The following is a 21,446-nucleotide window of genomic DNA, read 5'->3' as shown; positions in this document are numbered from 1 at the left end:
CTAAGAATAGCAAATTGTGTGGACATCACCTTCCATAATCTCTGAGCTGGGCAAGCCCCCGAAGTGGCAAATTCTTGTTCAAGAGTGCTTGCACCTGTTTGTTTCCTTCACACCCTAAACCTGGGTTTAGGTGATGTATTTAACAGCATTTCCTACCTTAATACCTATCACTGACCTCCTCGTGCAGGATGGAAGAGGTCTGTTTCTCCATGTGCCAGCCACGAGCTGTATGGCAAAGTGCCATCAGGTGGGCTGTGCAAGCATGTAACAGGAGTAACCCTGACTGCAGTTAAACTGCACTCTAGTAACAGCAACTCTTTCCCTTCACTTGCATGTCTCCAGCTCCGTGGAAACCTCAGGTTTAGGCCCCTACAATAATGGAATATCCCTCGTAACAGGACTTGGCACTCCAGATCATGTCACAGCGGTGGCCGAAATGGCCTGCACAAGATTACCTCCTCCCGATGCCATACGCACCTGAGGAGCACCCCCTCAAGAAGACTGATTCATGTCAGCACATCTAACCCAACTTGCCCTACCTTCAAAACAGCTCAAAGTTGTCTTCCTGAGGTTTTCAGGTGTGTTATCAGCATGCTTAACTCAACTTCTACACCTCTTGGCCACTATTTTCTCTGCCTTTATCAAACAGATCCTGAAAAGCAACACCAATTCCCTCCCAAAGCACTGCTGACAGTCACAGCAGCAAGGCTGTCCCTGAGGAGTGTCCTCGCCCAGTAGGAATCAGCACATAAACCTGCTCTGCCTATCTTGGGGGACTCCTCCCCTTCTGGGGCAGTTTGACCCTGCCAAAACAAGAGCAAGTCTTAATGTTGCATGCCATGAGGCCTCTTAAAAACAGCTCTGCAGTTACAACTGGTGTCTCTTAGTGCATGGAGCTAGCTCCTCTGCCCACACAGGCTATCCCTCTCCAACCTCGCCTGAAATCCCCCTTTCATCTTCTTTCCCATCCTCTCCAGTGAGTGACCATCCCATCCCACCAGCAGAAGAGCCCTGTTGGACAGGCTGGCCTTCTGCAGGAGGGCCAGGAAGGGGGGTCTATCAACAAGAGGATGCCACAGCAAGGGGGCAGAGCCTCCCTTTCCTTTGGACCTGCCCCAGCAGTCCCAGGTGATATTTCAAGCCTTTGCTTCCTATTTAAAGAGTGGAGCCCAGTGAGAAAGAAGCACTACTGAGCACAGAGATGAACCCTCCCGCAGCGACAGCAGTCCCAGCAAAGCTGTCTTGCATTCCTGTCCCCCGTGCCTTGACAGCCCAAGGGTCTGGGACCAGCTTTTCTGTGGCAGAGACTCATTTGAAGCTGGAGCAACGCTTTTCAACGAAACCAAAAGTGCAGTCTCTCTGTCACACCACCCTCCAAGTGACCCACAACCTGCAGTGACAGTCCAGATGTTGTCCCTGTGGCCGCTGCCTGCTGCCTGGATTCCTGGTCATGTTTTTGGCTGTGGGCTTTGGCTCTAGTCATTAGGCCAGACAGTCCAGTTCTGACCTCTCAGACAGAAGAAGAAGGGTTTTTCTTTAAATTCTTTTTTAGGCAATGAAGGGGTCTTTTTGAATCTACTTCTATTATTAGGGGGGGGGTTGTGTGTACTGCTCCCACCCCTGGAATGGATCTTCTTGGGTTTCTGTGGTCTTTGCACAAAATACGCAGCACGGAGAGAAAGGATGTGTTTTTGCTGACTCGGGGAAAATGGCAAGCAACCAAATGCATCAGTCAGGAACAGTGAGTAATAGCTTTGAATGCAAACAACTGTTAGCAGCACATTTTAGTGCATTAATAATTTACACTCCACAGAAAGTTTAATTTATTCAAAGCGGGATTTTTGTGGCATAGTTACAAAAAGCACACATGAACCTGGGGGTAACAGATCTATAGTGAGCCTATGACTCCTCCTGGGGAGCCATACCCTGACTGCCAAGTCTCGTGGTGTCATCACAGGTCTTGCTGTACAGTTTGTACAGTGTCTTTCTCAATGCCTCAATGGCTGGAACAGGGGTGCAGTACAAGAGCTTTTCCTCCATATGAAGAAAAAAGGGTATTCTGAGGCCTACCCACGCTAAAGAAATACCTGAAACTGCAAAGTGTGCACACCGAAACATTCAGAAAGGTTGCCAGCAAAGCAGAAGAAAAATTCTCTTCCAAGCCTCATGACCCTGGAAGGCTTGCTGGATTATTACCGATGCACCTTCATTTCCATCTCCAGGTTGCAGCTGCTGCACCTCAAGCTGCCTCGGACCCTGCCCTGCCCCGAGGTCTGCAGCAGCCTGTGTCCACCAGAGGCCCAAGGACACCCTACCATGCAGAAGACACATGCTGGTGGGCCAGAAGGAGCTGGCTTCTCTGTAGGCAACGCACAGCATTGAAAGGGAGCTTGACGAAGCTGCCAAGCAGCCCTGGAGCATGCAGCAAAGCCCATCAAATAGAGATGGCTTTGCTTAGGCTTCCCCAAACCTGCTGTGTGCAGCATGTTTCAATCCTCTGAGCCTACTGCCTCACTTACTCCTCCCAGCCTGGGGAGCCATGGGACCACAGATCTGCATACTCAAGGGACCCAGAGCCCAGGAAGGTTGCTCTCTGTTTGAAGACATCAGAAAGCAACATGCAGCCTCTTGACATTTAATGTGGCTTTTTGTGTATAGAAGACTACCAGACTGGCAAGTCAAATGCCCCACAGGTTAGAGATGCCAGGTGTTTCCCCTGCACCCGGGCTGAAGGATACAGCCTCTGGTTAAGTCTCTTTTGATGTGGTTTTCCCAGACTCTCACCTCCCTCCAAGTTCTGGATGGACAGCAAGTGAAGGGAAGTGGGAGGAGAAGGTAACTAATTTGTGTGTGTGTGTGGTTTTGGGATGGGACTGGGAATGCAAAATGGATTGGGCTTCATGGGCTTGGTAGTGCCGCAATTTCCCATAACATTTCAGGGCAAAACCCTTGTTTTTAAAAAGACCAGTTACACAAGTGTTCTACATTCTGCTTTAATTTGCAACCTTAGCAATCTTCAGAATATATGTACATATATTAAACAAGATTGCTTTCAAGACATTTGATTGATCAGATGCAAAATCGCTGTCTCTACGCCCTATCTTTTTCCAAGGCCACAGAGCTAAGAGATCAGCAAATGGCTGTAGGTTTTTAATAATTAATTCATTAACCCTGAGTTCAGGAGACACAGTAGAAACAAGGTCTGCACGTGAGGGTTCAGTAACAATGGTTTAAAAACACTTAGGGGAGAATGTCAGCCAGCAGGACACAGCAGCATCTGTCCACACCAGCCTACACTACCTGGCCTTCCACCCTTCCTGCTGCTGGAGAAAGTGAAGGGTAATTCAGATGAGCTCCCTCTTTCCATTAATTACACAGAGAGATCCAGGCTTTAACCTCAGTCTGTTTTTGGAACAGTCTCCACAGAGCTGTGCAGCATGTGGCTTTACTATGTCGGCTATATGAAACCTGCGCACCATTCACTTCATGCATACGCACTAGTGACATGCTTTTCTACAGAAGCACACAGCCACCCTCACTGTATTTCATGTTAGGCTAACGTCGCGCTGCTGACAAAACAGGGCATCACATGCTTTGCAAATATGCGTTACCAGCGTTGAGATCTTTGGCTTTCTTTAATGCCTGCCACAAGAAAGCGTTTGGCTTTGTTTCTCTGTAAAATGCTGAATGAGGGAGGAAAGCTAGGATTTGACCTCTGAAGCCCACAATGCACAGTTGTGCACCCACAGCATGGGATTGAGGCTTGTCTTGCATTGAAATGAACACAGACAAAGTCATCCTTTTATTTCTTTTCTCTAATCACTTTCACAGTCATTGGCTTGCTGTTCATTTTCTGGGGTAAATACTCCATTGTTCCGCGAATGTACGCCTAGCACAGCAATCTCGTATGATCTGCTCCCACCTGTGTTAACACCCCCAGGCCCTCCTAAAGGAAATGAAACAAGGCAAGTGTGTTTGCTAGTGTCAACGCTAAGGAGATTTTTGAAGATATGCAAAAATGAAGCAACCTGGGAAAATCAGGTTGAGTGGCCAGAGTTCAGAGGAGAAAAGAAATTTTGAACCTGAAGTCTGTGCCCACCTGGGATCAAAGTGATGTGGCAGGAGAGCCCCCATCACTGGAGTGCTGCGGTAAGGCAAGGAGGAGGCAGAGGATGGTAGGCGGAGGACGGGCCCAACTGCACAGCACTCTGCCGTGGGACAGGGGACGCAGCTGTCGAGGGCTTGTGGGTAACAGTCAGGGGATGGACCAACACGTGGTGTGGGGGCATCTGCTGCAGACCAGCTCACCAAGAGGTGAAGCAACTCTTCGTTGGAGGAAGCCTCATGATGGCAGGACCAGGTATTCCCAGGGGATTTTTCCCGCCAGCAATAGCTTCTGGAAGGGCCCCTGGCTGGGGCACAAAAAATCCACTGGGAGTGGAGCCGACCGGGCAGCATCCCCGTCGGGGTGGAGGGGATGCTGTGCCACAGGCAGGGTGTGCAGGGCAGGGGTGATGATGGAGGGCACGATCACTCACAGACCAGCGATCACCCAGCAGGTCCACAGGAACGAAGCAGGTCAAGATCGAGACAGCAGTCCAGCGCCTTAGTCAGGGTCAGCACCAGGGTCAGGCCAGGCATGGGCATGGCACAGCACAGCCCTGACAGGAGCTCGGGACCTCAGAAGCAGCTCTAGCGTGACAGGAGAGGCCCCAGGTGAGGCTTCTCCCAGCTCCTCACGCTCACCTTAGCTGCTTCACTGCAGCCTGATCCCAGGTGTCACTGCACCGGGTCAGAGCTGGCCTTGAGCACAGGCAGCCAGACCTCACGGAGGACAGGGAGGAGGCTCAGGCCTCTGACACAGCAAAAGTGAAGTGCAGAAATGTGAGCGAATGTCTGCAGTGAAAAAACAACCCTTTTTAATTGTGTTTCCCAGCATGACCAGATGCCATGGAGGACGGGAGGCACAAGGGCACAGGTACGTCAGGGGGAGCTGGTGGAAGGTGGACGATGGAAGTAGAGAGGCCAGGCGAGTGTAGCAGGAAGGGTAAAAGCAATCCCTGCTCCTGTTTGTCTGTGCCCCAGTCCTGATTTTCCTCGGGGAGAGGGAGAAGGAGGACCATGTCCAAGGCTGACCTCCACGGTCGCCTCTTTCCCCAGGCTCTGCCAGCCCCACTGGGACTGCTGCAGATTCCCAGAGACACCTCCAAGCTGACCGTAGGCATCTTCTGAAGGGGCAGTCTGGTCTAGAGGTTTTGTATTTCAGATGCAGATGCCACGGCTGGCTTAGAGGCCACTAATACGTATGACTCCCCAGGGGAGCTGATGGTTATGGGTTCAGGGCAATAAATGCAAGCCCAGCAGGAACTGTCTTTATGTCTTGTATCCTGCAACAGGGAAAATCGGAACAGCTTGTTACCACTACACAAGAGTTTGGGAAGCATGCACTCATTTATCTAGAATCAGCTCGTGTTGTTGGAAATGCAGAGTTTTTCTCAACTGTTTTGCTATTGCCTTTCTAAGGCAAAAAGAAAATGAAAAAGAAAAGTCTGTGCCATCCAGGATATATATATATAAGCCTGCCAAACAAATTGGATTCCTCTGTTGGCTAGAATTACAAACCTGTACATGGCAGGAAGGCTAGCAAATCAGCTAAAAAAAAAAAAAAAAAAAAAGAGAGAGAGAGAGAGACTAGTCAGCTGCTTCTGCTTATTCCTTCTCAGAGCAGTAGGGGGAGAAAAGAGATCATCTTAAAATTCACGATGGTCAGTCTTTCTTACACTCGATTAGCCTGCACAGATCCTTGCCATAAGTCTCACAGGGCAATGTTCACTAAGACTTCCCTCCACCCAGCACAGGAAAAAAGGCTCTAGAGGGTGGTTAAAGACCAAGAGGCCAAATTTAGGTTGCTCTGTGGGAGCCAAGAGCTTAATGCTTATCCTCTAGAAAGGATGCATTGTGAGAGGACCTTGTGAGGCTGAGTGACAATTATCTTATACCACAGCACACCTTCAGCCAACTGCTCCGGCGACTCATCTTTCTACTGTGTGTAGCAGTGGATGAAGAATTTACCTCTTCTGAAACACTTGCTGCTGACCACTTGAAATTTCAGAATATGGGTTGTAAGCCTGTTACTTCAGTCTTCCTTTCCCTCCCATTCCACCAAAGTAAAATGCGGGATAATAATGCACCATAAATTCTTTAAGACAAATATGCCTCATATCTTTGGATAATATCTACCTACCAGATTGCTCAGGAAGTTCAGGATCTGACAGATTCCACCATGGAAACAAAGAAAAAAAAATCTTCAGTAGTGCAGCTCCTGAGGTCTTTAAATAACATGGCTTGAGATTTTAGGCAAAGGAGACAGCAGAACATCATGAAAAAAGAGAGTTAGCCCTTCGTGATGCTGACGCTCTGTGCCGTCCTGGGATGAGAAACAGAGATTCATGGCAATGGGTGGGGATTCAGCAATTCCCTTTCCAAATGTTGTGCGGTTTATGTCCAGCTCTATGTCCTGATTTAGGAAAGCCTCTAAGCCTTTCCTGAAGGGCTTCATTTGTGGAGCTTAGTTATCATTTGCACTGCAGACCATTGAGGAAAGAGTTTAAGACGTGTCCAACAGGTACCGTGTGCCACATTGGCAAAACACTAATGGTGAGAAATTTCAGTGAGACTGTTTTGTTTAATTGAAACTAAGTACGTGCTCATAGAAACAATGACCAGTATTATATGGTTTGTGGCCACAAAACTGCTCTTTCTCTTGCTAGATTTGAAAGTAGTTAAAAATTCACCACCTATTTGGTGAGGAAATTTCTGTTGAGGGAACTTTTCCAAGGTAAGTAAATTTTGCAGCTGGATTTCTCAGTGTAAATGCTACTCACATTCTTCCTCATGGTGACCCATCCATAAAACAGCCAGATGCTTGACAGCAACCTTAAAATAGCCTGCTACAAGGAACAATTGCATGGAAATTATCAGACAAGTTGTGACGGATACACTTGACCCCTAGCCGTACTTTGGTTCAGGCTGACCGAGAAGCAACAGGCCTGGAAAGCTCCTGGCTCATGTACAAGGGAGTGAAGGTGCCTCATAAAAATTTTTCAAAAGGTGGTTTCGAAGCCCAAAAATGCAAGATTACCAAAATACAGAACAAGATACCAGCGCTAAAATGAAGACATCTGCCTTGTCTATACTATTGACTAGCAGCCAACTACTTCACTCTGTAAGTATTCCCATCAGGATGAGCCCAATTTGAGCTCTCCCTGAATTGCAGCTGGACTGCACTCCAGGTGACCCTCCCTTTGAACAGGGACGCCTCTCAGGGTTTGAGACCCCTTGCCTGAGACTAGGACATCCTTCCTTGCCCAAGATGGAGAGATCCCCTACTCACAACAGATCCTCGCTAAGTGACTGATAGCATGCTGAATTAATACTAATCAAACACTACTAATCCATGTAGCTACTCAGTAATAATTATTATAAACTTTATATAGATAATTCCATTAGACATAAACCATTCTCCAAGTCTGAGACTAGTCGTGACTAGTCACTAGTCGTGACTCAATGGGAGGGTCTTCCTTACTCTTTGTATCTCTTCCATCAGACATAAACTGTTGTCCAAATCTGAGACTAAGATTGGACCTAGATGCACCTAGACTCCGTAAGGAGTTTAGAAAGTAAGGGGATCCACTCTGAACCTCGTGACTCAACAGGAGGGTCTCTTCCTTACCCTTCGTGTCTCCAGTCTCTGTGTGAATCATTCTAACTTGATTCTAACAAAATTTTCCTTTGTTTCTTCCATGCAGTAATTAGTAAGGTCAACCTTGCCATCAAACTTATTGAACCTTGGTAAACCATTGTTAAACTTTGTTAAATTCCATCGAATTTACTGAACTCTGTCATTGCTGCTTCTCTCTTTTGAGTGAGGTGCATTCTACTCATCCATGACACAGGTGAAAATCTGCTTTTCCAGCAATGTGAAGAACTTCATATTAGTAGTTACATTTGCCTGCGTCATCGTACATGGGCATACGTATGAATGACTGTCCCTCATCTGAATGGCTCCACCCAGATAATGCCATTTTACAGATCCTGTGGAAGTTGACTCCTCCACAGACTGAGGTGGGAAGAACTTGGAATGAAAACTGCAACAGTCTGCATACCAGGCAAAAGTGTGTCCTTTGGCAAATGATGACCAAGATCACCAAGTTTTTTTCTTTGTCAGATAATTTGGGGTTTTCTGTGTTAAAACAGGTAGGCTGCTTGCCTACCTCTCCTTGTGCCTATTGAAGACTTTTCAGCACCAATGGACTATCAGTTTTATCCCTGTCCTTTCAAGCACATAATTCCGTGTTTATATGTGATACAAATACCAGTCCATCATCAGAAAGGCAAGAAGGCAAGTCAGACTGAGGCCAGCCCTATTTCTGGGGAGTAGAGATATTCATGTGCTCTGCTTATTTTTAGCAGAAGATGGTGGGTAAATCTGAGCCAGCACGTTTTTCATTCAATCTGTCCCTGGACACTAACAGATGGTGCTTCCTTGTGCCAAGCACTAATGCACTTTACATTGGCACTCACTGTCAGGACACAAAGCCCACCAAGTCCCCGCTAAATCTGCTGATTCCAGGAAAACTGATAATAAAAAGCTAGCCAGAGACACAGTCCCAAGCTTTTCCTCTACCTCCAAAGCAGCACAGAAGCTGTAGCAGTGCAATCGTGTCAGCTGCTCTCCAGCTCGTGGCTATCAATGCAGCAAAGGAGGATCCTGGACCAGGGAAAAAAGGGTCCTGAGGCCATGGACACAGTTAATGTATCTAAAGATGGAGGGAGATCCATCTGCTTCATGGGAACTAGCTGTGTGCTGAAAACTGGGCTTTGAGAACCTTGACAATGTGTGCCTTAACGCTCAAACAACTGATCTAATGACAATTAATATAAATATAAGTAATTCTAAATATAAATATATATATATGTATACATATCACTTGGCAGGTTGATTCTATTGTTTAGCACTCCTTAGTACCCCTTGAGCACTGAACATACTAAATTCAGTCCTCCAGGTCTACTTCCTATGGCTACCAATCAATGACAAGGTCACCCACAAAAGAAAATCCCATGGACTCCTCTGAGGAGCTCACTCGGTCTTACAGGTTGTTGTGTTTATTCTTTGAATACAAGCATCCAAAATTCTTGAGCTGTAAAATTCCTGTTCCTTTCCATCAGCTGCCTCAGCGCCCAGGCTTCTTTCTTGGATTGCTCGAAGCTTGGTATCCACATCTCTTGAAGAGAAGTCCAGCCAGGGTTTGAAGATGAGAACCAGAACGCCTCTGGTTTGGGGCAGCTCAAATGGTTAGCCTGAGCATTCCACCTCTGGGGCAGCCATCCCTGGCAACAAAGAGAAATAAAAGGCTTATTCAGGAACGCTGACAGAGAAAGGACAAAGGTCCTACGCCATTAGTAAACTATCAAAGCATGTCAGTCGACATTTTCCTTCCCACTACAGACTGTAGCCAGGTCCCTGTGGATGTCAAAGGGGAAGCTCTCCCCAAAGTGCCCAGGACAAAGCCAGTCATGCTAACAAAAACCAGAGACTCAGATCAGGTCTGGCTGCAAATGAGCAGCACCAGCCCACCCAAACTGACATTCTACAGCAAGTTCTATTTTCATCATTATATTCTGTTTTCATCTTACACATGCACACAGTGAATGAGATTTTTTTAAGGAGAAGAAACAAGCCATGAATCTGACCAGAAGAGCAAACTGGTCTTCATAATCTTCTTAACTAGAGAGCCACAAAAGCATGGGGAAGGAATATCTGTATCTAACCTATTCTATACCTTTCCATGGTTGTATTCCTAACTCAATGAGAGGACATCTGTCCAGATTTGCACCAGATTCAAACAGGAAAGCCTGGTTAAATGTAATGCTTACCAGTTTGCATTCCCTGTCACTTCCGCTCACCATAGTAACTTCAAACACTTTCTTCATCTCCTTTCTGCTGTCTGACCACATAGTGTACTGCTCAGACTGTGACCACCTAAAATATGGCCTAATGGATATAGGACAGCTATAGGATACTAGAGCCATTGACCAGTTCCATTACTGGACACAAAAAGGGTTTTCTTTCATTCATGCTGATAACTGATCTAGTGGAGAGTTTAAAAAATGGCTACTGACATGTGGTACATAAACCTGGAAACCTTAAAGGAATGTGGCAATTAAAATGAGTATCCACCAACTCAGAAACGTACGTGGTGAGAGTTTCTACCTTCTGTCTATTTCCAAGTAATGCTCTGTTTATACCAGCCAAATCCACCGCAGCTAGTAGCCTCAGGAGACTGAACAGCTCATGGTGCCTTTGAAATGGCCTTCTGGTGTCATGGCTGGCACCCTTGCAAGTCTGCTGGGCCCTTAGTGCTGGGCTTTCCGGTAGGACAGCCATTTCTAGCTGGTCTCTATCAGCACAATTTCAAGACGATTAGACCAGGAGGAACAGGTCCACCTTCTCTCATAAACGCACAACCTGGCTTAAACATCGATGTTTCAATGTTTAGTCACCAAATGTGGCCACAGACAACGGCATGTTGTCACTACAGGTTGCATGTACCCACATATACGTGGACCCAGACAGTTAGAGAGTATTTAAGTCAGGAGGGACCTCCAATGATCATCTAGTCCAGTCCCCCCTTCCAAACAGGTCTGATCATATCTAATTGCCAAGGGAAGCACTGAGTTGAGTCTTAAAACACTCCAAGGACAGAGATCTCACAACCCGTCTGGGCAACCTGTTTCCAAATGTTCCATGTCATCTAAAGCAAGTCAGCGAGTTAGGCTACTTTCTGTAGCCTGATAAAAACCTCCTACCTGCACAATTCAAGTCTTCTGCTGAAATGTCCACCAGCTCAACGGTCAATGTGTATGAGCTCAATCAAACACTGCAGCAGTATGAGGAACACACGGTCTGGCTGTGCACCCACACCTTCCACCAACACCTTCTGACATGACGATGCACAACCCAATGGCATTGCAATACCAGTGGTTGTAGGCTGGCCAGAAATCAGGTAATGAAACTTCCTGGGACAAATCTGAGCCTAGTGCCATTTTAAAGCCTCTCTGAGACATAAGGACAAAGTCACAAGTACCTTTTCTTTCCTTCTGATGTTTTCCCACACTCTGTTACACACCATGCACTCAAAGGTGTCAATGTAATTATCCTGGGTGATATCTTGCACTCCCCACTTGCGTTCCTTCATTGCTGTAAGCAGCTTTGAGTTGGAAATATCCCCTTTCAGTTTCCATTGTAGGTAGGATTCATATTCTCGATCGTTTGTATCCAGTTTTTTGATATAATGGGCCAGCTCCCGAGGGTGTGAAAAACTGGATACCAAGATTGCACTCTTGTTACTAGGAAGCCAGTCTACAATGCTAGGAGACCCAAAGTACACTGGTACCACTCCCAACTTCAGCGGCCGCCAGAGTTTTTCAGTGATGTAATCTTCACAGATAGCATTCTCAAAAGCAAGAATGAACTTGTACTGTGCCAGTATTTTATAGAAGTTCCCATCATCCATGGCAGTTGGGTTTCTGAGATGCTGAGGAAGGTCTCTGTTATGCAGACATTCCCCATAAGAGTCTACTTCAATGTGGCACATCAGCTCACGCACATAGCTGTCCCGGTCAGAAGGAGGGTTGCAGTCAGACTGCACATACACAAGTGGTGCAAGCCTCTTCCTCAGGCTGTTCTTCATCTGCAGTGGGATCATGTACCTCAATGACTTCAGGACCTCTACATCCTCAAGGTACTGGGTGGTCAGCGGTAGGTGAGAATGGCGGCTAAAGGTTGCAGTGTGGTTGAATAAGGTGATGGTTGGTTCATGAAAGAGTTTGTAGTTATTTTTCGGCGACTCTTCATGGAAAAGGGCCCAATCATGATAGTCTTTACGAGGGAGGGGTAGGCTGTCTATACTGAAGTCAGTACCTAGACAAAAGCAAACAGTGTTTAGTCTGCCCCTATCTATCATGCCACACTAACTACAGTGACACAGAAGTCTAGTCTTAATCTAGTATCACTGTCGTATTTATGACATTATAAGGCAGTATTGCAAAGAGAGCAATTCATGCAAAGACAGAGGAGTGTTATGACAGATAAAACTTAATTTGGCAGCAGAAGAATCTAGAGAATGGGGATCAGTAGTTAATATTAGAAATGGTTTCCTTCCAGTTCATATTAGTTTAAAGGCCTCTCATTTCAAAGGCTCAGTAGGAATTTTATATCTTAATGCACTGAAATGAGACTTGTAAGATGCTTAATAATCCCCTGGTTCTGTAAATAGGGGAACAGATGGTATTGCCTCTATCTATGCTGTGATGGAAATGGTTACTGCAGGGCTCAATTTGGTTCTAGTAGCAAAACAGCAAAAAGGATGCTAAAATACTGGACAGGGTTAAAGAGAAAAATTACAAGAATGACTTCAAGTCTTGGAAAGACATTGTACTACGGAGCCTTTGGAAGCCAATCTATTTAGTTTATCAAAGAGAGAATTAAGAGGTGATGTTATCACAGCTGCCTACCAGATATATGAAGAAGTAGCTTCTGGCAGAAGACGGCTCCTTAAACTAATGCCAAGAGTAGAAGAAAAACCATGTCTAAACTCTAGAAACAGACCGCCGCAGCTGCTAGCGCCTCCCTGCAGGGACAGGGAGCCTCCAGAACAACTTAGGAAAGCTGTGGTGGAAGCTTTAGGACAAATGTAGAAGCCTTTACTCACAGGCTTATCTGTGCAAAACTGAGTTCAAAATACGAGCTCGTGAATCTGACCCTTGCTCTCCCTTCAGTACCGCTGTACTACACTCATATGACTAGCCTTATTGCAGATTAAATGCAAAGTTGATGAATCTCTGTCAAGATACTTCCTCACTGTCTTAGAACTGTATCTACTTTTTACTTAAGTATAAGCACTGAATATACAAAACTTTTAACTGGTATTGTCAAGCAAGGGAGGTTCGTAAACCGAAACAAACAATGAACAGCTGGTTTAGAAAACACCACAAATTCCTTCTCTTTGGACAAGCTGTTGTACCATCCCAGTCACACTCGTAACTTTTCACTCTCTGTTCTACCCTTGACCTCAAACCACGGATCGGAAAAAAGAGGGAGCTAGCAAAAGTCTAACACAGAATCTTCATCTAAAAACTAATATATAAAGAAGGAAAAAAAATGCCCAGTGGTCTTTGTGGCTGCACGAGCCTGCCAAGATGACTCCAAGGATGACCTTATAAAACCAACATAAAACTTCACTACTGCAGTGAAGATGGATGTTAGCTGCCAGTAACATAACAACCTCCTATAGAGCAAGATCCTTCAAGAGCATCAGGTAGGTTTTTTTAAAGCCACTAAGTATGTGACCTTCTGTTTTCCACTGAAGGGTGGTCCCAAGCCCTCAACACCAGAAGGCTGAAGGGCTGTGCCACTCACTGAAAAATGCTATTTGATGCCTCTGGTTCTGATGTGTTACACTAATACAAGAAGGTGAGGAAAATTGAAAGTGAATCAAATTCTCACAGGGAAACTTACAAGGCCTATCTGGTTTTGAAAACACTTTGTTCTAAGTGATGCCCAGAAGAGAAGCAGCAGTGCATACAGACAATAATGAAATGCTGTGGATTGAAAACATAGCACTTCAGCTCTGTCTCTCGCAAGGCTGCTCCCTCTGTAAGGTAGTATTGCAGGGAAAAGGGAAGGAAAATGCAGGAAAGAATGAGACAAGGAAAGGGATGAGAGAGAGACAAAAATGCAACATGTAAAACTGACTAAACAAGGAGAGAATTAGGCAAAGAGAAACTTAAACAAAAATGCACTATAGATCAGAGGACATCAGAATGACTGATTCTAATACAACAATCAATCTCAGTCCAGCAAGAAGACAAAAAGCTTTTAAGGATTAAAGGGAAGATAACATCAGCATGTTCCCTACCCCGTGAGATGAAAAAAATAAAGGAGCTTATGAGGGGATAAAGAAAGCACAAGAAGACTGCAATTATGAGCAATTTCAACTTCCAAACTATTAATTAGGAAATCTTAGATATGTGGCAAAGTGCAGAAGAGAAGGACATGCTGTCAGGAGTTCTGCATCTTAGGAGATATCTTTCATTCAGGATTCATACTCCAAGGACTCAAAACTCCAGTGCAGAAAAGCTGGACATCCTCCCTTAGGAATAACACCCCTGAGGCTCTGACAGCATGGCACCAGATCCAGCTCATGCCGCTTCATTGGTAGCTCATGCTGCGTGTAAAACTCTTGTGAAGTGTGTGACACTGAGAAGTGTGGAGTTGGGAATCCCTCCCAAAAGCAGAGACAAAATCCAGCAAGTGAATGCCACGTCTCACTTCCAAACAGGACATGGTGGCCGTTGACAAAGTCATCACCTACACCTAGGGGCTTCCTAGGCCAAGACAGTAAGTCAGGACAAGCTGCAGAGAAGCATGTGTTCCTAGCAAAGCAGTTCTGCTGAAAAACATCTGTACCCCGTATTTTTGTATAATATTTTTTCTAAGCTTTGGATCATTCTTCTCTTGACTAGCTCACGGACCAAGGGGAAAATTAATGCAGTTTCTTTGGAAGGTGAAACTGTGCCCTGATCCAACCTTAGCAGGGAAATGCAGACGTTCAAGTTTTCACTCAGCAGACTGTTTAGAAGGAAGTTCTGGAACACCAAAATCGGCCTTTTTGCAGGCCCACAGCTCAGTACATCAAGGTCAGAGTGTGTGTGTTTGTGAAGCTTTTCTGTATCGATGCAGCATTTTTTTTCACCTTCAATACCATCTATGACCTTTGTCTCTGCAGGTTTTGTGAGACCATTTATTGTGGTTTAAAATAAGTAACATTTTTGCATATTTTGACACTTGTGTTTACACAGTTCATAGCCAAGCATCGCTAGGAAAAAAAAAACACTACAGGGAGAGTCTTTTGCCCAGTATAAATAGTCCTTTAAAAATAAGTACGTAAACCGTGTCCACCTGCTAAAAATTAACAGTAGTAGTCTTCCTAATGCTGAAACAGACAAACAGAATTACTAACAGAGACCAAAACCACCAGACTTTACAGTTTTCATGTGATGCAAACCCAGCCTTCCTTGTCTTTAATTGGGTCAGCTTCTCCTTTCTTTGCTGTTATTCCTTCGCTTTCACGCTTGACCACTATATTATCAACTGACAAAGCTGACCTACTTGGAACTCTGAAAAGATTAGTGATGGGAAGTTTTTGGTTCACTGTTAACAACCAAGCTAAAGGCCTTTCTTTCCTGTATTTCCAGTTCACCTGTATCCTGACTGAGTGAATGAGATTCAGGACTATCTTCTATTTTGTTTTGTTTCCAGCCAGAGGAGCTGAACCTACCAGTCACAGAAAAGCACTTGGCTTTATTCTTCCACCTAAAATTCACTTTTTCTCTGAAAAGCAACTGTGTGGGGAAAAAGAACAAAATTAACAAAATACGGCCTACTTTTAAAAGATGCATCTTTTGTGTTTTGTAGACTCACTTTACAGTACATGTAGTGGGAAGTTTCTGACGTGGCAGAGCCAGAGCAGCTCAGAAGGTTGCACTAGCTCCTGCTCCCTGTGCAGAATCAATAGGTTTCTTTCACTGCTTTCCATTTACAGTCTGCTAGCAATCTCTCAGCACATGAGGGAGGGGAGTCGCCCAGTTACCAGCGAGGGCATTATTTTAAGACAAAAGACTTGCACAAGTGCAACAAAGGCCTTGCAGAACCTCTACTAGGGGTGACAAGCCAGAGGACTGGAAAAAACTGGCTTGATCTCAGACTGTCTTTTCATGACTTGGCAGCTACGGGAAATGATCTTTTCTCCCATAAACAGGGAGCACATGTGATTGGAAAGCAGCATGAGACAAGGCAACAGTCATCCCACAGCGTGCACGGTCATTTTTCAGAGTACTTTTACAGAGAACGTGCATCTCTGGATCTCTGCTGATGGTATTCAGCACCAGACAAAGTTTAGCACAACGAGCTGCAGAAGTTTCCTGCTCTTAGTGATTGCCACCTAGAATATTTAATCCCTAAAGGAAAGTAACTGGGCAGGCGGGAAAGTTACTCCTTTAAAAAGAAACAGATCCTTACTGTCCTGGTTTCAGCTGGGATAGAGTTAATTTTCTTCCTAGCAGTTGGTATAGTGCTGTGTTTTGGATTTAGGACAGAATAACGTTGATAACACACTGATGTTTCAGTTGTTGCTAAGTGGTGTTTACGTAGTCAAGGACTTTTCAGCTTCCCATGCTCTGTGCACAAGAAGCTGGGAGGGAGCACAGCCAGGACAGCTAACCCAACTGGCCAACGGGGTATTCCATACCATATGATGTCATGCTCAGTATATAAAGCTGGGGGAAGAAGAAGAAATGGGGGGACATTTGGAGTGATGGCGTTTGTCTTCCCAAGTAATGCCTACGCGTGATGGAGCCCTGGAGATGACTGAACACCTGCCTGCCAATGGGAAGTAATGAATGAATTCCTTGTTTTGCTTCGCTTGCATGCGCAGCTTTTGCTTTCCCTATTAAACTGCCTTGATCTCAACCCACTAGTTTTCTCACTTTTTCTCTTCCGTTTCCATCCCACCGGCGGGGTGTGAGCGAGTGGGGCTTAGATGCCAGCTGGGGTTAAACCACGACACTTACCATAGAACAGAAATGCTCTCGTCATCTGATTGTGCTGGTAGGTCTTATTGATAGTAAAGAAGCAAACATCCTCTCCGCACTGACCCTTTCTCCCTGTCTCTCCAGTCAGGGGAGACCACCAGAGCAGGATGGGGTAGTGATTTATATCAGACTCTGTCTTCAAGCTGCTGTGAAGTTCCTGCTTCTTAAACTGAAAAGCGTGTCTCTCCACAGGCTTTAACGGGCCACTGTGTAAACTGGAGATTACTGCCACCTTATTCTCTGAATTGCTCAGTTCAGTGATAACCTTCAGGGAAATAAACATACATATCACAGCACATCACTGTCATTAGCCAGGATATCTGCTTGACAAATCAAGAGTTTAAGCATCAAGCACTAACTAAGTCTGCATGTGAAGTTTCTGTCAAAGTGGGTGCATTTCACTGACTGCAGCCACCGTCCAGGTGGTCTTATGTCAGAACAGCAAAAGCTTTAATTTGAATTTGTAAGGAGGAGGCAAGAAATACATTTTTGTACTGAGAGATGGCCACATCACGTATGATTTAACAACACAACTTCTGCTTTCTCCGTGGAAAGAGCACAAAACAGAGAACAGCCCTTCAGTAGACAGGTTTCTTCTGGAAATTAGCTGTAAAGAAAACCATGAAGTTTTCATGTCTCTGTGTGGCCACCTGTACTCAGCCCAATTAATTTTTAAACCACTGACTGAATAAAGCAGGTGCAGACAGGCCTTAAAGACAATGTAACTACAACTTCTACTAGGTAGAGGACAAAAATCCCATCTGTATGCAGAGAAGTGAAAGACCTACCTGTATGAACCATCATTGACAGATCTGAAACCCTACGAGGAACCTTAAAAACTCTCTGCCCACAGGAGAAGCCTCATCAGCCATCAGACAGAAGTCCCCAGAAAATCTGGGGGGCTTCTGGTGCCCTTGAAGCCACCACTCTTTTCTACAGGTAGTTCCTGCCATAAAAGCGACCTGGGGCAGAGAAGTCTGTTGAGTGAAGTGACAGAAATGGTGCCAGGAGGTATTGCCACAGGATACATAGCTCCTGCTCTCAGCTTTAGTGGGGCAAAGACCTTCCTGCTACCGTGCAAACGGCTTTTTGTGCGTGCACCTTCACAGGCAGTGCATAATGCCACCCCAGGAACAGCTGCAAGAATGATGGGGGAACTCAAACCCACCAGACAGCTTTGGCCACAGCATTTTCACTTGTCGGATGGCTCTGAAGGAGGACATTGGAAAGCAGGAGAGTGTTGTTTATATTAAGTTGTTTGAAAACATTTATCTTCCCTAATAGCTTTACTGCATGCATTCATTTTGCTGTTTGCTGTGTCATTTGCTCTCACTGTGTAGCAAAATACACTGATTGTAGCTAGACTAAATAGGCTCTGTGCCAACACGGGATACTGGTACAGCACACACAGGAGGCTGTGCAAAGCGCAGCTGTACAGAAAAATACAGAAAACACTCCCGTGTTGGCGAGTGGACAAGATACTAGCTGGGGAAAAGATTCATTATGTCTAATAGTTTGACAAGAAACAACTGCAGCAATATAATTGAAATAAGTCTATAACTACCTCACGTCCAGGTTTCTCCAGGAACATGCTCCTTTGCTTCCAAATTTTGCCTTAAATTTGCAGAATTTAAGGAGTCTCTATATCCGCACAGAATTTATAGTAGCTAGCTCTGAACTCCTGGGGGTTGATACACCCCAACTATATTGACAGCTCCTGTGCTACAACAGTCCCAGCACCAGGACACCAAGTGTCACCGTCCAGTGAACATTCCCAGATAAAAATCCCCACTAGGCATAGGGAAGCTCCAACCAGCTCCAAACCTGCTTAGCTGTGAAAGTGCAGCAGAGTCACAAACCCTCCCAATAAAGGTCCTAAAGACTTGCTAGCATTGCTCCTATGCTAGGGTAGCCATATCACCTCTGGATGCCTTGTTCAGGGGAACAGAGCTGAAAGTGACCATCGAGTGTCAGTGACTGCCCCCAAGAAATGGCTTCAATTTGGAGTAGGCAGCTGGCCTGGGAGAGCCTCAGAGGTCCTCCTGCTGGCTCCACTGGGAGTTACCTGAGGTACCGATCTGAACCAGAGCCTCAATTCAGAGCACAGCCCAAGGGGAAAAACATCTCTGGGGCAGATCCTGGCCCTCTCATGACTGAAGTCTCCTACAGTTCCATGACTGCCAGCCAAGGCTGATTCTATTTGTCTAACAGTTGTTCTCTTCTAATAAAAATCTAGGGTAACCTGCACCAGCCACAAATTAGTATGCCTCCACCTTGATTTTTCTCTCATGCATTTTTTTACTGACGAGCTACTGGACTTTCCAACGCTAAGAAGGCCTTTGAGTCAGGACTGATGGACAGATTTCCATCACCACTTACTGATGTGCTCTACCACATTAGTATGAAATGAGTCCAGCCTTGCCTCCCTGCCTAATGAGTTCAAACACATGAACAGAGGAGGCAATGCTGGATGGAGGCATGGCATGGTGTGGTACACCACTCCTGAGAAACTGCTCCAGGACCCATGGAGCTATGCAAGAAAGGTGTTCTCTATGTCATGTCACTTCTGGAGTCAGCTTTTACCACCAGGCCAATGCTGCTGACAGAGTTTCTTTAAACACTCCTCTTAAAGCACAGACTTGTACGGAAAACATGTCACCTTCAATGCTCTCTCTCATCTGCCAGAATTGTGTCATACTTTGAGAGCGATTTCATGCATAGCCCCCCCACCTTTGCTCCTGTACCTGGAGTGTCACCACAAGGAAAAAGGCAGCTGCAAAGCAGAAGCAAGATGCCCACAGTTTCTTCCTCTTCATCCTAATCATGCTGCGTTGCCAGGCCTGCCAGAGCAGTTAGAGCCAGGCATCAGGAAGGCCAGCTTGTCTGAAGTCTTCAGCCTTTGCTGCAGGGCTTTCCCACTCCATTCTTATGCTCCTTCATGGTGACTGCTGCTGAAAAAGGGCACAGCTTTATTAAAGACAGCTCCTCAAGCTCAGTGGTTAGCTTGATGTCCACCCATAGCTTTCTGTAGGTGCCACATTTTGAGCCAAGTATCCAGAAAGCAGTCTGCACAAAACAGCACTCACATGCACAGCCCCAGGCATCTACTCTCCCTCTGATCATCCTGGACTTGGGCATCCTCTCTAAGCAGGGTCACATATCCTCTCATCCTTGCAGTCAGCGTAGAGAGACACTGATGGGCCTGGCTCCGTCCTGTGTGGGAAGGGCAGCTGTTTTCCCGAGTTTCAGATGGCAAACTGTGCTGCTTTTCAGCAGACTCACAAACAGGTGAGCGATGAAAGACTTTCCTTCCCTGGGCAAGCCCCTGAAAATGCTCATGGAGGAGACACACAACTATCTGGCCTTGTGACTTGCTACACTGCAGTCTTCCGGGACTTCTGTTCACCAGCGTATCTAGCCCAATGCATAGAGAAAGTAATCATACAGCACACACACAAACTCTCTCCACACCTAAACAAGTTCCCCTTCCCCTGTAATCTACATCTGTGCTGGTCTGTTCTTTCCCTTCCCCGATGCTTTTTTTGGCTTTCACAGAGTCCTACTGTTTTGCTGCACGCTGGATGTTACTGTGTGAAAATCCCAACTCCTGACAACAGGAGGAGATGCAAATTCCAGCTTCTTCTTTAAAAAAAAAAAAAAAAAGAGGATGGGAGAAAGATAAGACTTCACCTCTCAATGCAGAGGAGTGAAGTTTGAAAATGTGGGTATTCTGAAAGCTCAGAAAGCACAAACACACACCAAAAATTATTAATAAATTGCTATTTTAAGACTCATCTCTTTCAGAGATGTGCCTTCTGTAATTTAGGCTGGTTTTCTATGAAAAGAAGGTGTATGTGATTGCATTGTCTCCATGTGCACACACCTGCCAGCTTTCCCCCCATCCTAATCGCACTCACAAAGTTCCAAAAACCTGATAAAGACGGATGGGTCCCAAAATTACTGCCTGCCATAGTACTACCTCTGTGGCGCCGGCAGCTAGAGACAAAAAAAATGATCCTGTTTCTGCTTCCACCGCAACACGAGTTCATCCGTTTCCATCGACCATCAGAAAAGCCTCTCTAGTAAAACCTCACAGGAAACTATGCTGTGTGAATTCTGCTGTGCATGGGATAGCTGCTGTTGAAGGTTTTGTGTGGGCACAAAAGTGCACGGCTGCTAGTTGAGCGCTTCTCAAATCAGGTATAGGAACTTTCAGAAAGCCTCTGCATCTTCTGTGCCTCCTGCATTACAGCCAAAATGGGGCACGAGGAGGGGAAGGGGCTGACTTCTGCCCACAGCTATGTTGGTGAAAACCTACCTAAGGCACACCCTGGAGCAGAACATCTTTAATATCTTTATCTAGTATCTTTAATACTACACGTCTTACCATGTGCATGGCAAAAAGTAAGACTCTGATGACCCACTGAATGTCCCCCTACCCTCTGCCCCGGTAAAAGAGTACTAATTGTCCCTTTTTTAGGCATTCTTCTAGCGGAGGCACTGCCCACACCATGGGTGTTCTATACCAATTGCCCTAGGGTATTGCAAGAAAGGTGCAGCGCCCAACGCTCAGTACTTTTGCCCAGCGGTGCGGTACCCGGAGTGGGCCACACAAGGCTCTGTCCTGCCCAACTCCGCTGGCAAAGATGACCTTCCAGCGCTTTCCCACCTCGGTCGGGCCGAGCGCAGGCCCTGAGCACTTGAGGGAAGAAGGACAAATCACCACCCGCGCC

General features: G+C 45.8%; 1 protein-coding gene across 1 annotated transcript; it reads right to left on the bottom strand.

Moving 5' to 3' along the window:
- Positions 1–9,133: 9,133 nt before the first annotated feature.
- Positions 9,134–19,661, bottom strand: FUT10 (fucosyltransferase 10 (alpha (1,3) fucosyltransferase)). The gene is made up of 4 exons (XM_009575282.1): positions 19,458–19,661; positions 16,693–16,978; positions 11,148–11,983; positions 9,134–9,390 (listed from the first exon to the last, which is right to left on the bottom strand). Exons 1-4 carry the CDS (start codon positions 19,536–19,538, stop codon positions 9,166–9,168), a joined length of 1,428 nt encoding a protein of 475 aa, XP_009573577.1. The 5' UTR covers positions 19,539–19,661; the 3' UTR covers positions 9,134–9,165.
- Between the last annotated feature and the right edge of the window lie 1,785 nt (positions 19,662–21,446).

Source organism: Fulmarus glacialis, unplaced genomic scaffold (genome assembly GCF_000690835.1).
Source record: "Fulmarus glacialis isolate BGI_N327 unplaced genomic scaffold, ASM69083v1 scaffold18633, whole genome shotgun sequence".
Classification (NCBI taxonomy): Eukaryota; Metazoa; Chordata; class Aves; order Procellariiformes; family Procellariidae; genus Fulmarus; species Fulmarus glacialis.
The sequence above is the reverse complement of the archived record's forward strand: the minus strand, read 5'-3'. Positions and strand labels throughout refer to the sequence as shown.